Source organism: Theropithecus gelada, chromosome 17 (genome assembly GCF_003255815.1).
Source record: "Theropithecus gelada isolate Dixy chromosome 17, Tgel_1.0, whole genome shotgun sequence".
NCBI lineage: Eukaryota > Metazoa > Chordata > Mammalia > Primates > Cercopithecidae > Theropithecus > Theropithecus gelada.
This window is the reverse complement of record NC_037685.1, coordinates 82,292,037-82,305,688: the sequence shown is the minus strand read 5'-3', so window position 1 is coordinate 82,305,688 and position 13,652 is coordinate 82,292,037. Positions and strand designations below refer to the sequence as shown.

The window sequence follows — 13,652 nt, the reverse complement described above, 5'->3', positions numbered from 1 at the left end:
ACCCTGTTACTTGCTTTAGTGTGCTGTATTGTTTATTATGAAGTAATAGAAAAAAGAAAGGCATCTCCTTCCTTTAGAATCTAATACTATGCTCACGTTTTTTATTCTTGGCTTCTGGGTACAAAATTTCCTCTTTGAGCTCTAAATGAGGATTTGTCTCTGGGACACAATTTAGGATTTAAATGAAAGTTTAGAAAATAATTTTAATAGTTTGCCTGCAATTTTTTAGGACTTAGTCTTAAATTCATATTGATGTGTATGGTTTTAGTTATATACAGTGTTGCAGATTGGAGGTTTAAGCTAGAACAGATTTTCTGATTTTGTTTACCTGAATTATTTTTAGGAACAATGAAGTTTGCTCAGTGATCATGGTGAATTATCAGTATTCATTATATAATTCTTAAAATAACAGGGTACATTTATACAGATTAATATCCATTTAGTTGTGTTAGTGTACTCTTTTCTTTCCATATTTTTTTTTCCAAGTATCTGAGGGCATTAAGGGATATTTTATGGGAGAGCATGGCAGTGGTTCTCCTTGATTTTACCCTTAGAAAATAAGAATTGTATTTCAGAGATCATTAAGCAGTCTTTAGTAATGTTTCATACAACAAAACCTTTTTGAAACCTTTTGTACTTCAAACCTGTATCAGCTCTTCAGGATAATTTTTATTTTGAATTTATAAAGTGATATTTCCTTTATTCATTAGGGATTTAATAAAGTAGTGCATGAAGTTAAGGTTTTCTAAATTTCATTGAAGTATCTTCTTCATACCTTCTCTTTTTTCTGATAGAACCATCATAGTTTTTTAGTCTGGCTTTATGGAGAAACTTTCAATTTCTTTGGTCATTTTACTTTCTCTTCTGGAGGTCTTTCAACTCTTACAGAACAGATACCTTATTTGTATGAAATACTGTCATGTTGGTTATTTATTCTATTGTATTTATTTAACACGTACAGGAGAACATACAGTACCTGAGTCGTAATGGAAAGAAATCCAAAACCAGTATCACAACCCTTATCTATTAATGCTGCTCTAGCAGTCTATCACAAATTCTTACAAGCCATAGAGGGTGGGTAGGACTTCAATTGGAGAAGGAAGTAGTATGAGAAAAAAATATGGAAGTGAAAAAGAACAAGGTATGTTTAGAGGAGTAACAAGTAGCTGAGTATGGGTGGATCATAACATGTATATAGGACATTGAGAGTACTATTAAACTAACCAAATTTTTTATGACTTTAAATGCAGGGTTAAGGAATATTAGCTTTTTAACAGTGGAATTCAAAGAACAGTTGAAGATGTTTTTAACAGACATCTTTAGAAAAATTGATTTGGTAGTGGTTATATGCAGAAAAATTAGAAGGGGGAGATGAGCTGAAATGCAGGTAGGTTACCTAGAGGGCTATTGATATGGTTCATGTAAGAGATTTTAAGTGGTTGAATTATGATGATGGAAGACAGAATAATAAATAATATTGGAAAGAACTGGCAAACTTTAGTAACTGAAGGATATTAGGGGAAGTGAAATTTTTATAAATTGTAATATTGAAGAAATATTGCTAGTGAAGTTAAGTGTAATTTACAAGATGTGAATTTGAATCACAGCACTACTAGTTACTAACTAGTGCCTTTGGTTATCTTTTGTAAGCTTCAATTTCCCATCTGTTAAGTGGCTTATAGCTCCATCTTATTGGGTTGTTTTGGGGATTAAACAAAATCATATATGCAAAATTTTCTTTGCCAAGTTCTAGAGGATCTTTCCCTCCACTTTCCATCTTGGATCTCAGTACTTTTATTCACAGAATAAGTGTGTTTCGTGGACTGATTGAATAAACTGTGTATCAGGTGCATGCTAGGCACAGGAGCACAAGATGAGTAAAACATAGTGCTTCCCCTCTTGAACATTACGCGTCTATGGGCAGGTCAGACATGTACACATCATAGAATACAGTGTGCCAACTGTCATAGAGGGGTGGGGCAGAGCCAGAGGAGGTGGGCCTGACAGCCTGGTGTGTTTTTGGAGTACAGAGTGGGAAGGGGTATGAGGGGAAAAGTCTTTTAGAGGTTGTTACATGCCAACTCATTCTTCTAAACTTTGTTTGCAATACACAAGGGAGAAAATAAGTACTTGGCATGGCAGAAGCATGGAGTCTGTATGGCGTGGTGTGGGAAGGCAGGGACCAGATCATTGAAGATCTTTGTATGTGATATTGAGAGTCTAGACACTATTTTTAGGTGTTTGGCTGTTACTTTTACTGAATAATTTTAGATAGGGAAGTTATATGATCCTATTTATATGTCACTGCCATAGGATTGATCAGAGGGGGGCTGATTAGAGACTAAACAAAGCAAAAGGCAGTTGTACTAGTCTAATCTGAGAAATGATGAAGGCCCAAATTAAAGTGGTAAGAAATAGAAGATACATTTCTCGAGAGATGAGAGTTTAGTATTAACAGAAGGCAGCAACTAGGACTAACTACCTACCATGTTTATGTGTTCTGGTAAGTGCCTTAGAATTTGTGTTATCGGTTTATCCAGGTCTTTGTGACAGTTAAATATGGAGGATGATGGGAAGATATCAAGAATAATGACTAGGTTTTTAGAACAGGTTTTGTAGCTTGGGGGAGAAATAACAAATTGTACATATTGTGTCTGAGGGACCTGTGGAAGATTCAGGTTATGTCCAGTAGGTAGATACAGCAGAGAAATGAGAGCCATCTGACCCCAACACAGTAGATTTGTGAACCACCAGGGTATAAGCAGTAACTGAGCCAGTAGCTATGAAATTTGAAATTACTTCCTCATAGCTCATTTTGTTCACAAAATCTCACAATTGGTGAGATTTTTAGAAAGAGGACTATTAAGAGGTAGATGGGAGGTAACGTGTCTTTTTTAAAAAAGTATTTCTTTTTTATACCTCTAGAACAGGGTGTATATCCTATAGAGTTTACCAAAATAATTGCTGGAATAGGGAAGGAAGCATTAGAAGTTCTATTTATGGTTGTTTTTCTCCTATTTTAATACCATTTTGGCATATATTTTGTTATGCACATCTACATTTATAATTTATATAATTAGAAATATATAATGTATATTCAAAAACCGATCAATATCTATGATTACGTTGGAAGTCACTACTCTCTATAAGTAAATTGCTACAAATGAAGACTTGTGACAGTTTCCATATACATTTCTCATTTTTTGGATGTAAAAATTAATGAATACTCAATTACTAAATTTTGCATAAGACCTAAAACTATTTTCATTTCTACAGATTTTCAAGTGTTTGTCTTTTTCTTTTGAATATTAGCAATAACTTTAGCATTACATTTTCAAGTGTTTTCTTTCAGCTTAATGTTGCTTTTAACAGTAAATCAAACTCTTATTAGCAAGATGGAGGAACTGAGTAAATTTTGATAATGAGGGATACTTAGTTTTGTTTCTGGAATTTCATGTAAATAGTAATTACAAGACTTTCCCCTTTAGCCACCTCGTACATCTCATCCTGTAGTGAAGTTTTCCTGTACAGACTGTGAACCAATGGTTATTGATAAACTTCCTTTTGACAAATATGAGTTGGAACCTTCACCACTGACTCAATTTATCCTGGAAAGGAAATCTCCTCAAACTTGTTGGCAGGTGAGCTGAACAACTTACAGTGACCCCAAAATTTAAATGAGGTGTTTCTTAAAAAGCTGAATTGAATTAGTAGTTTATATAACATTCTTTAAAGGTTATTAAAGTTTTAATTGCTCCTTTCTAACAGGTGTACGTGAGCAATAGTGCAAAATATAGTGAACTTGGTCATCCTTTTGGTTACTTGAAAGCCAGTACAGCACTGAACTGTGTCAACTTATTTGTGATGCCTTACAATTATCCAGTCCTTCTTCCCCTCTTAGGTAAGTCATTCTTGTCACATTCTCCTTGGCTTAGCATGTAAAGGTTCTCCTAAAGAGCATTTCCTTATAGATTTTCTTGTCTTTTGGAAATCAATGAAAATATTTCGAATATTCTAAAATATTGAACATCTTGAAGAAAAGATAACAACCTGTTTGTGTTTATAGTAAATTAAAAGATGATACTGTAACACTTTTTAGTCTGCAATTTAATGAAGGTTTTTTTTTTTGTTTTTTTTTTTTTAGCTTTTTGGGGATAGAGTCTTGCTCTGTCGCCCAGGCTGGAGTGCAGTGGCGTATTCTTGGCTCGCTGCAACCTCCGTCTCCCAGGTTCAAGCGATTCTCCTGCCTCTGCCTCTCTCCCAAGTAGCTGGGACTATAGGCATATACCACCATGCCCAGCTAAGTTTTTTATTTTTAGTAGAGGCAGGGTTTCACCATGTTGACCAGGCTGGTCTTGAACTCCTGACCTCAGGTGATCTGCCCGCCTTGGCCTCCCAAAGTTCTGGGATTACAGGCATGGGCCACTGTGCCCGGCCAAAGGTATTACATTTTAAATTTTTTAATTAAATATTCTAACTTTTCTGCAAGTTAGATTTCTAACAGAATTGGTAATGTAGGCTTTCCGTTTGAAATGAGACATTTTGTAGAAGCATAGTATAGTTAACAAGATCTGAGTGCATTTTCTAAGATTTTATCTATACTTTAATTTTCATTTGGCAAATATTTTTTAAATAAAGGAGTTTGTTCCAAAATAATATGATAAAAGCCTAAAGTTAGTTTCTAGGTACCATCTAGCTATCATTTTTGAGAAGTGCTGTTGGAGAAAACTTACGCTCCATGAAATCACTTTAAATTTAAAAGTTATAGTCAAAATATTAGTAGATATATTTTATAGAAAACATTATGCATGCTTTGTTTCTGTCTTCAAATCTGCTTTGTGTCTAGGTCTAGGGAGAGCATAGATTTTCCTTGTATATTTTCTGTTTCTAACTTAATTCCTACATGTACTTTTAGACCATAATTGGCATCTTTTCATTTTATAGAAAATGACAAAACCATAAATCTTACTGCCTTTCATGTTAAAAAAAAGTCTGATGTTACTCTCTCAAAAATAACAAGGCAGACTTTAAAAAGGAAGCGTCTTTGACTTGACTTCTATGTGTGAAAATAATGAGTAGTGATAGTTTGTTCACATTATACATTTCTAGATGACTTGTTTAAAGTGCATAAAGCAAAACCAACATTGAAGTGGAGACAGTCATTTGAAAGTTATTTGAAGACAATGCCTCCCTACTATCTCGGGGTAAGAATATTATTTAAAAGAACTTGTTGGCCGGGCGCAGTGGCTCACGCCTATAATCCCAGCACTTTGGGAGGCCGAGGCGGGCGGATCTTGAGGTCAGGAGATCAAGACCAGCCTGGCTGACATGGTGAAACCCGTCTCTACTAAAAATACAAAAATTAGCTGGGCGTGGTGGCGGGCGCCTGTAATCCCAGCTACTCGGGAGGCTGAGGCAGGAGAATCGCTCAAAACCGGAAGGCAGAGGTTGCAATGAGCCAAGATTGTGCCACTGCACTCCAGCGTGGGCAACAAGAGCGAAACTCCATCTCCAAAAAAAAAAAAAAAAGAAGAACTTGTTAATTATATTATGCTTATGGTTTATTGTGGGTATTGTAAACTTTTATTTATTGCTTTTGTAGATTAAATGACATGAAAATTGAGTATACAAATGACCACTATAGATGTAAAGGTAAAGAGAGGTTTCAGTGATTTGCAGAGTAGTGATGATGATCATGATCACGAGAACATTTATGTACTGCTTACTCAGGCCAGGTACTGTCCTAAGCAACATCAGTAATTTATACAGTTACCCTATGAGGTAGAAATGATTATTGGTTCTGTTACACAGATGAGGAAACTAAAGCATTAAAAATTAAATAATTTGCACAAGGCTACATAGCTAACATGTGAGGGGATGAGGGGCCTGAAATTCAGTCTGGCTTAGATTTAGGCTTTTAACCTCGAGTGTTGTACTACCTTTTTAAATTATAGTTTTATGATTATAGTTGTCTCTCAGTATCTGTGAAGGATTGGCTCCAGGATCACCTATGGACACCAAAAGTCACAGATGCTCAAGTCCGTCATATAAAATGGTGTAGTATTTGCATATAACCTACACACATTCTTTTGTATACTTTAAACCATTTCTAGGTTACTTAATATGTATGTACTTATTATACTATATTGATTAAGGAATAATGTCAAGGAAAAAAGAGTCTGTATATGTTCAGTACAGATGCAACGTTCCATTTTTTTTTTTTCCTAACGTTTTCAGTCTGTGGTTGGTTGAATTCACAGAATACGGAATCCACAGATATGTAGGGCCTACTATATTTCTTTTTAAGGGTACACAATAGTTTTTGTTGTATTATTTCCCAAATCTCTAGAAACACCTTGTAAGGTGGATAAGTGTATATTCTCTTAGGACCATATGCTTTAGAGGAGTTCATTACTTCAAAACTAGTGTATCATAGTAGGTAAAACCAATAACATGCATTTTATTAAATACATGATTTAGTTTGTGAAAGGTAACCTTTTAACAAAAGTACTTAAAAATCACTTATGTATTACTTCTGTTTTTGATGCAGGAATATTATAGCATTTGGCTATAAATAATCTTTCTAAATCATCCCTAATATAATTAGGAGATTAATTTCTTGAGCTTTGAAAATCATGACATTTTATAGTTCTAAGAGATAAGTTGTATTGAATGTGTCTAGCACACAGTGCCTGGCAAGTAGAAGGGCAAAAAAGAACAAACACTTTGAATAGGAACTGTTACATATGTTGACTCATTTATGTTTCGTAGCAACCCTGAGGATTTAGCCATGCCAGATAGGTGTTAAATATCAGGGCTGGGATTTGATTTCAGTTTGACACCAGTGCTTATACACTCTAATGTGTCAATGGTTATCATCCTTTTTCTGGCTCTATCCCATTCACATATGCTAGACACTCTTGGTAGTGATATTTTTTGTCATACAAAGTAGTTCTCAGTCTCTCCTTACAGTTGAAAGGTAACTTTCAGTTACCACATCCATAATAAATATTAGATTGTTTTTTCCTCCTGCTTATGTTTCCTTCAGAGCTTGTTTTTTTCAGCTCAGCATATTATAATAATAGTAATGATTAATATTTTGTACCCAATGGTTTTATAAAATGCTTTATGTGTATTAACTCATTTAATCCCATGACAACCCTGTAAGGGGTAGGTATTGTTATTATCCTCATTTTACAAATGAGAAACTAAGCCACAGAGAGCTTATTTATAATCTGATCTAGAATCATGTAACTAGTGAGTGGTTGAGCAGCTAATTACTCAAAGTGGAAATCTTGCATTTTCCTTGAGTGTTTTTCACTTACTACCCAGAGCTACCTCTATAATGTGTCTTCTGTCCATTTCTTCCAGTATCTCCTAGTATCTCCCATTGGTACCAAGGAAGTCCAGTATTTTATCCTTCTTGTCTTGGGGAGTTGTTATGGCCTCTAAATCCTTTTTAACTACTTCAGATGGCCTTTCATCCCACTGACAAACATTTTACTGAAACATAAATGTGATTGTGTTACTTCCTTATTGAGGAGAAGAAGGGGAAATAATTTTTTGGAGAAAATTTTAAGACAGACTATACATGGAACCATAAGTTTTTAATAAGCTTAATATTGAATGATGTTTTCTTTTTTCCTATAGCCCTTGAAGAAAGCTGTTAGGATGATGGGAGCACCTAACCTAATAGCAGACAGTATGGAATATGGACTTAGTTACAGTGTCATTTCATACCTCAAAAAACTGAGTCAACAGGTAATATCAAGAAATAGAGTGAGCCGTTAAGTATTTTGAATGGTTTGGGCTAAGATAGTTAAACAGGTTAAAGCTGGTTCTTGATGGTTCTAATGGAATTCCATTATATTAATATATTACATTTTAGAGCCATATATTACATAATTCTGTCTCACGCCCATGGTGTGCTATGGTTTGAAATGTTAATTTGAAAATTGTATAATAGGCTGGGCACGGTGACTCGCGCCTGTAATCCCAGCACTTTGGGAGGCCAGGGCAGGCGGATCATGAGGTCAGGAGATCGAGACCATCCTGGCTAACACGGTGAAACCTCCATCTCTACTAAAAATCCAAAAAATTAGCCGGACGTGGTGACGGGTGCCTGTAGTCCCAGCTACTCAGGAGGCTGAGGCAGGAGAATGGCGTGAACCCAGGAGGTGGAGCTTGCAGTGAGCCAAGATTGTGCCACTGCACTCCAGCCTGGGCGACAGAGCAAGACTCTATCTCAAAAAAAAAAAAAAAGAAAAAAGAAAATTGTATATAATAATTCCTAATTTAAGAAAATGGCTTCGTGAGTGTGGTCCTAGACTTCCTATATGTGAACATTATTTATCTTTTGAGAAATTTAGATTAGAAAGTCATTTTTCCTTAAAAAAGAAAAAATAAAAACTTCTTTATGTTTTGAAACCTGCAGATTTTTCTTTCAGAATGGGAGTTTCTTTGAAATGTTTGTAGAAAACACTGAAGTTTGTCATTCTGGCCAAAAATCACATTAATAAATACTATAGTAGTCAAGCAGTATATAGTTTAACTGACTGAAATTGTTAATGTCCTATGAAATACTTTATTTTTCCAGTACTTCTGACTCACTACCTTAACTACAAATCAAAAAGCAGTTTGGGAGGAGTCAAAACATTGCTTCTTGCTTTCCAGGGAAGAACTGCATAATTATTTGCCATATTGATGTGCTAATAAAAATGTCTTATGTAACGATGATTTTTAAAAAATAATTTTCTATCACTCCTGAATTGGAAATACACATTTCATTTAGTGTGCATTTACATTTCATGGTTTAAGTATAATGGGTATTAATAAATAAAATAATAAGTTGAAAGTGTGTTTGTCCTGTTCCAAAAGTTTAGAGTTGTAATGATTTAAAATCATAAGACGTTGTTGTTTACTATGTTTAATTTACCCAATACTTGACATAAACTATGCTACTTGAGTTTTTAACTTCTTATATACTTAAAAAATATATATTTAATTTATAGAAGATCATAACCATTAGTATCTGATTTATTAATGTAGATTTTATCAAGATAATTCTTATTTTTACTTTAGGCCAAAATAGAATCTGATCGAGTCATTGGATCTGTAGGCAAAAAAGTAGTACAGGAAACTGGAATAAAAGTCCGGAGCCGATCACATGGTTTATCAATGGCGTATAGGAAAGATTTTCAACAACTCCTCCAGGGAATTTCAGAGGATGTCCCTCACAGACTGCTAGACCTTAATATGAAGGAATACACTGGATTCCAAGTTGCTTTGCTGAATAAGGTAATAATCATATGAATTTAGTACTACTGTAGTTCTGTTCTGTTCTGTTACTGGATAAATCACATTTTCTGCTAATTCTGACATTCATTTTATCCATACTTTAAAGAGTACTTCTGTACCCTTGCAGAATAATGATCATTATACTGTCACTGCTAGAATTAAAACAGTGTACATGGTGTGTGAATGAATGGATAGATTGATGAAGAGTAAACTAACTTGTTTATTTTATAGATGAGAAAACAGAGGTTTAGAAATTGCTTTAAGTTGCAATAGTGGATGGTAGAATTCACTATAGTTTTGTACTTAAACTGATGACCCTATTAGGCCCACAGCATGGTCCAAAAATGCTTTGTGAGTACTCATGGTTACAGATATCTTTATCCCAGCAGCCTTTTTGTAGAAATGGGCAAGCTGATTCTAAAATTTATATGGAAATGTAAAGGTCCTAGAATAGCTAAAACAATTTTAGAAGAATAAAGTTGGAAGACTTATATCATCTGATTTTAAAACTTACTGTAAAACTTACTACAGTGATCCATGCAGTGTGGTGCTATCATAAGGATAAACATAGAGATTAGTGGAACAGAATTGAGTCTAGATGTAGGCCCTCACACACACAGTAAATTCTTAACAAAGATAGAAAAATAAGTTAGTGGATAAGAAGACAGTCTTTTAAACAAATGGAACGATTGGATATCCATATGCAAAATAATGAATTTGACCATTACCTCATATTATTTGAAGTGGTCATGGTCTTAAATGTAAGAACTAAAACTATAAACTTATAGAAGAAAACATAGGAAAAAATCTTCATGATGTTGACTTAGCAAAGATTTCTAAAAGCACATACCAAAAATGTTGATAAATTGAATTTCATTAAAATAAAAAAACTTTGCTCTTTAAAAGAAACATGAAAAATGAAGTGGCAAGCTACAGCTTGGGAGAAAAGCACATATCAAATGAAGGACTTGTATCAAAATATATAAAGAACCCATAACTCAAAAAGACAAACATGGGCAAAATACTTGAACAGACATTTCACCAAAGAAAATAAGCAAATACAAATAAGAACTCAGCCTTATCAGCCATTAGGGAAATGCAAATTAAAACCAAAACGAGATACTACTTCATAACTGCTAGAATGACAGATTTAAAAGACAAAAAATACAGGTATTGATGAGAATGTGGAGCAACCCTCCTAACATTACTGATACAAAATAGTTGGTATTTTCCTAAGAAGGTAAACATAAATTTGCTGTACAATCAGTCATCTACTTGTAGGCTTAGTATGCCAATTCATAGCAGCATTTTTCATAATAACCAAAAACTTGAAACAGTCCAAGTGCCTATCAACTGGTGAATAGATAAAGAAGATGTAGTGTGTCCATATAATAGACTACTTGGAATAAAAAGGAACAAACTACTGATACACGAATAATGTCAATGAATCTCAAAAACATCACGCTAATTGAAAGAAGCCAAGTAAAAAAGATTGGACACTGCAAAATTCCATTTATAAAATGGAGCATAGAAAGAAAGCAAATCATGTGGTTGCCTGGGGACAGGAATAGTGATTGACTGCAAGTGGGTACAAGGAGCTTTTGGGGATGGTAGAAATGGATTATGATGTTGGTTTCACAACTATGAATTTGCTAATACACATCAAACTATATACTTAAAATAGGTGATTTTATGGTACATAAATCACACATTAAAGCTGTTTTCTAAAAAAACTTCGGTTTTTAAAATTTGGAAATTGGTTTTTACTTAAATGAGTTTACTTCTTTTATCCAGAATATATAATAAAATCTTTAGAGTTAGATGGTGAATTGAGATTGTTTGGTTGATCTCACTACCAAATATTCATCTTTTGGCCCTGAACCAGTACATTAAGATTATATGTCTTTATTTTATTTTTTTAAGCTAACTAGTTTATATATCTTATTTCCAAACCTATGCTGCAGGTTAGAGATTTTAGTCTCTTTTAATTCTATGTTTGACAATAAATTTGTCCTTGAATGTTGTTTAATAGGATTTGAAGCCACAGACATTTAGAAATGCTTATGACATACCAAGACGAAATCTTTTGGATCACTTAACAAGAATGAGATCTAATCTTTTGAAGAGCACTCGCAGATTTCTTAAAGGACAGGATGAAGGTTAGATCATAGTTTAATACTGGTATTTTTAATGTTTTTTTTCTTTATAGTCTGAAAAAGCATAGCATGGTGATGTAAATTTCAAAGAATTATTATAGTAGTATAATAAGGTAGGAAGAAATGAAGTAAAAGGTGAATCATCCCTGACTCTCTACCTTTCTTCCTACCATCACTGTTGCCCCAAATTCTCTTCCCTAGAGGTAACAACCTTTCTTAACAGTTTAGTTTCCTTTTATAGCTTTTCTCATGCATTCATGCGTGCATGCACACACACATGCGCGCACCAGTTGTCAAACTCTATACTTAAAATAAGTGATTTTTCTTATCTCAGTCATTTTCTTGAGATATACCAGTATCTGATGGTTTAACTCCGGATGGCCAGTTTCATGACATGTTCTGATAATTCCTTCACCTTTATCCATGGCACCTACTATAAATCAAGTCAGATGAGACTTTAAACCTTTGCCACCTCTGATTTAAGCGTTCTAACAATAATTTTATATAAAAAGGGTTAGCTATGTGGCTTCTCTTTTCCATACTGTACTTCCGTTTTCTACAAATTCTACTATAATTAAATTCTGCTTATTTGGAATAGCGTAGAAGAGAAGAGATACACCTTTCACGGTAAGATCACACATACTTTTTTTTTTTTTTTTGAGTCAGAGCCTTGCTCTGTCGCCCAGGCTGGAGTGCAGTGGTGTGATCTCGGCTCACTGCAACCTCCGCCTCCTGGGTGGGTTCAAGCGATTCTCCTCCTTAGCCTCCCTAATAACTGCGATTACAGGCACGTGCCACCATGCCCTGCTAATTTTTGTATTTTTAGTAGAGATGGGGTTTTGCCATGTTGGCCAGGCTGGTCTCAAACTCCTGACCTCAAGTGATCCGCCTGCCTCAGCCTCCCGAAGTGCTTGGATTACAGGCATGAGCCACTGCGCCCGGCCACACATACTTTCTGTGTACTGAAATTAATGGCAATTTTTGTTTTGTTTAGATGATGAAATCAGTGTTTTAAATTTTATTTTAAAATATTTTGTCACAGTGGTTATAATTGCACCAAACGAATTTAGAATATGTTGGTAAAGAAGACTGTCTAGAATAACACTAGGTAGCATTCATATATAAGGAAACATTATTTGAGAACTAATTGGAGTATAGTCTTAGTGAGGTTAACTTTTGTTGCTGTTGTGTTCTTTTTGAAAGATCAAGTGCACAGTGTTCCTATAGCACAAATGGGGAACTACCAGGAATACCTCAAGCAAGTCCCTTCTCCACTAAGAGAACTTGATCCTGATCAGCCGCGAAGGTTGCATACATTTGGCAACCCCTTTAAGCTGGATAAGAAGGTAATTTTGAAATGTTCTGTTATGTAATTTGTTTGTGGTAGGCATTGTCAGTTTTATAGTTCTTAATTTAACTAAAGTAAGCTGAAGCTATTTTCCTGGTAGAGTATCTAATAAATGTCAACATAATTAGAATATAGTTACTTTCATTGGAATTGACACTGGTTGTGCCATTTAAACATTGTTTGTAAATTCAAGAAAATTGTATTCTTTTTTGCTAAAGGGTATGATGATAGATGAAGCAGATGAATTTGTGGCTGGACCTCAAAATAAACATAAACGACCTGGAGAACCAAATATGCAAGGGATCCCTAAAAGACGTCGGTGTATGTCTCCACTACTAAGAGGCAGACAGCAGAATCCTGTTGTAAACAATCATATCGGGGGAAAAGGACCACCTGCACCTACAACTCAAGCACAGCCAGATCTTATTAAACCTCTTCCTCTTCATAAAAGTAAGAATTGTTTTTTTCTTAAACATTATTTGCTGCCTTTTGGTTCCTTTTCAAGGAAGAGATTTTTGTTATAGATTATAGAAGGAAATTGATTAGTAGTACAATGAGTGAATGAATGTGTAGAGAAGATATTTGTTTAAATGAGCATATGATTTTTGTATGTCTTAATGAACATTTGAACATTTCTTATATTTATGATGCTTTATTAGCTATAATGTTCTAACATATCATTTGCAAATCTTTCAAAATAATACTTTTGAAAGGAGCATTATCACTATCCACAGAAAGATGGTTTTCAATTTCAGTTGAAGTCAACTAATTATTAAATATGTATGCTGTTTTGGATAATGCTGTGCTTTGAGGTATACCACTGAAGATAGGAGTGATCTCTGCCCTCATTT

At 34.4% G+C, this 13,652-nt stretch overlaps 1 protein-coding gene across 3 annotated transcripts in view; it reads left to right on the top strand.

Annotated features, from left to right (window-relative positions):
• INTS6 (integrator complex subunit 6) overlaps window positions 1–13,388 on the top strand; it is an 80,186-nt gene extending 66,798 nt beyond the window's left edge. For all 3 annotated transcript variants that reach the window (XM_025364653.1, XM_025364655.1, XM_025364654.1), the window contains 8 exons: window positions 3,489–3,641; window positions 3,769–3,901; window positions 5,110–5,204; window positions 7,651–7,761; window positions 9,082–9,297; window positions 11,330–11,456; window positions 12,657–12,799; window positions 13,020–13,388. In XM_025364653.1, the coding sequence (XP_025220438.1) occupies window positions 3,489–3,641; window positions 3,769–3,901; window positions 5,110–5,204; window positions 7,651–7,761; window positions 9,082–9,297; window positions 11,330–11,456; window positions 12,657–12,799; window positions 13,020–13,325 (1,284 nt within the window). In that variant the 3' untranslated portion in view covers window positions 13,326–13,388. The remainder of the gene's footprint in view (window positions 1–3,488; window positions 3,642–3,768; window positions 3,902–5,109; window positions 5,205–7,650; window positions 7,762–9,081; window positions 9,298–11,329; window positions 11,457–12,656; window positions 12,800–13,019) is intronic.
• Window positions 13,389–13,652: the final 264 nt, after the last annotated feature.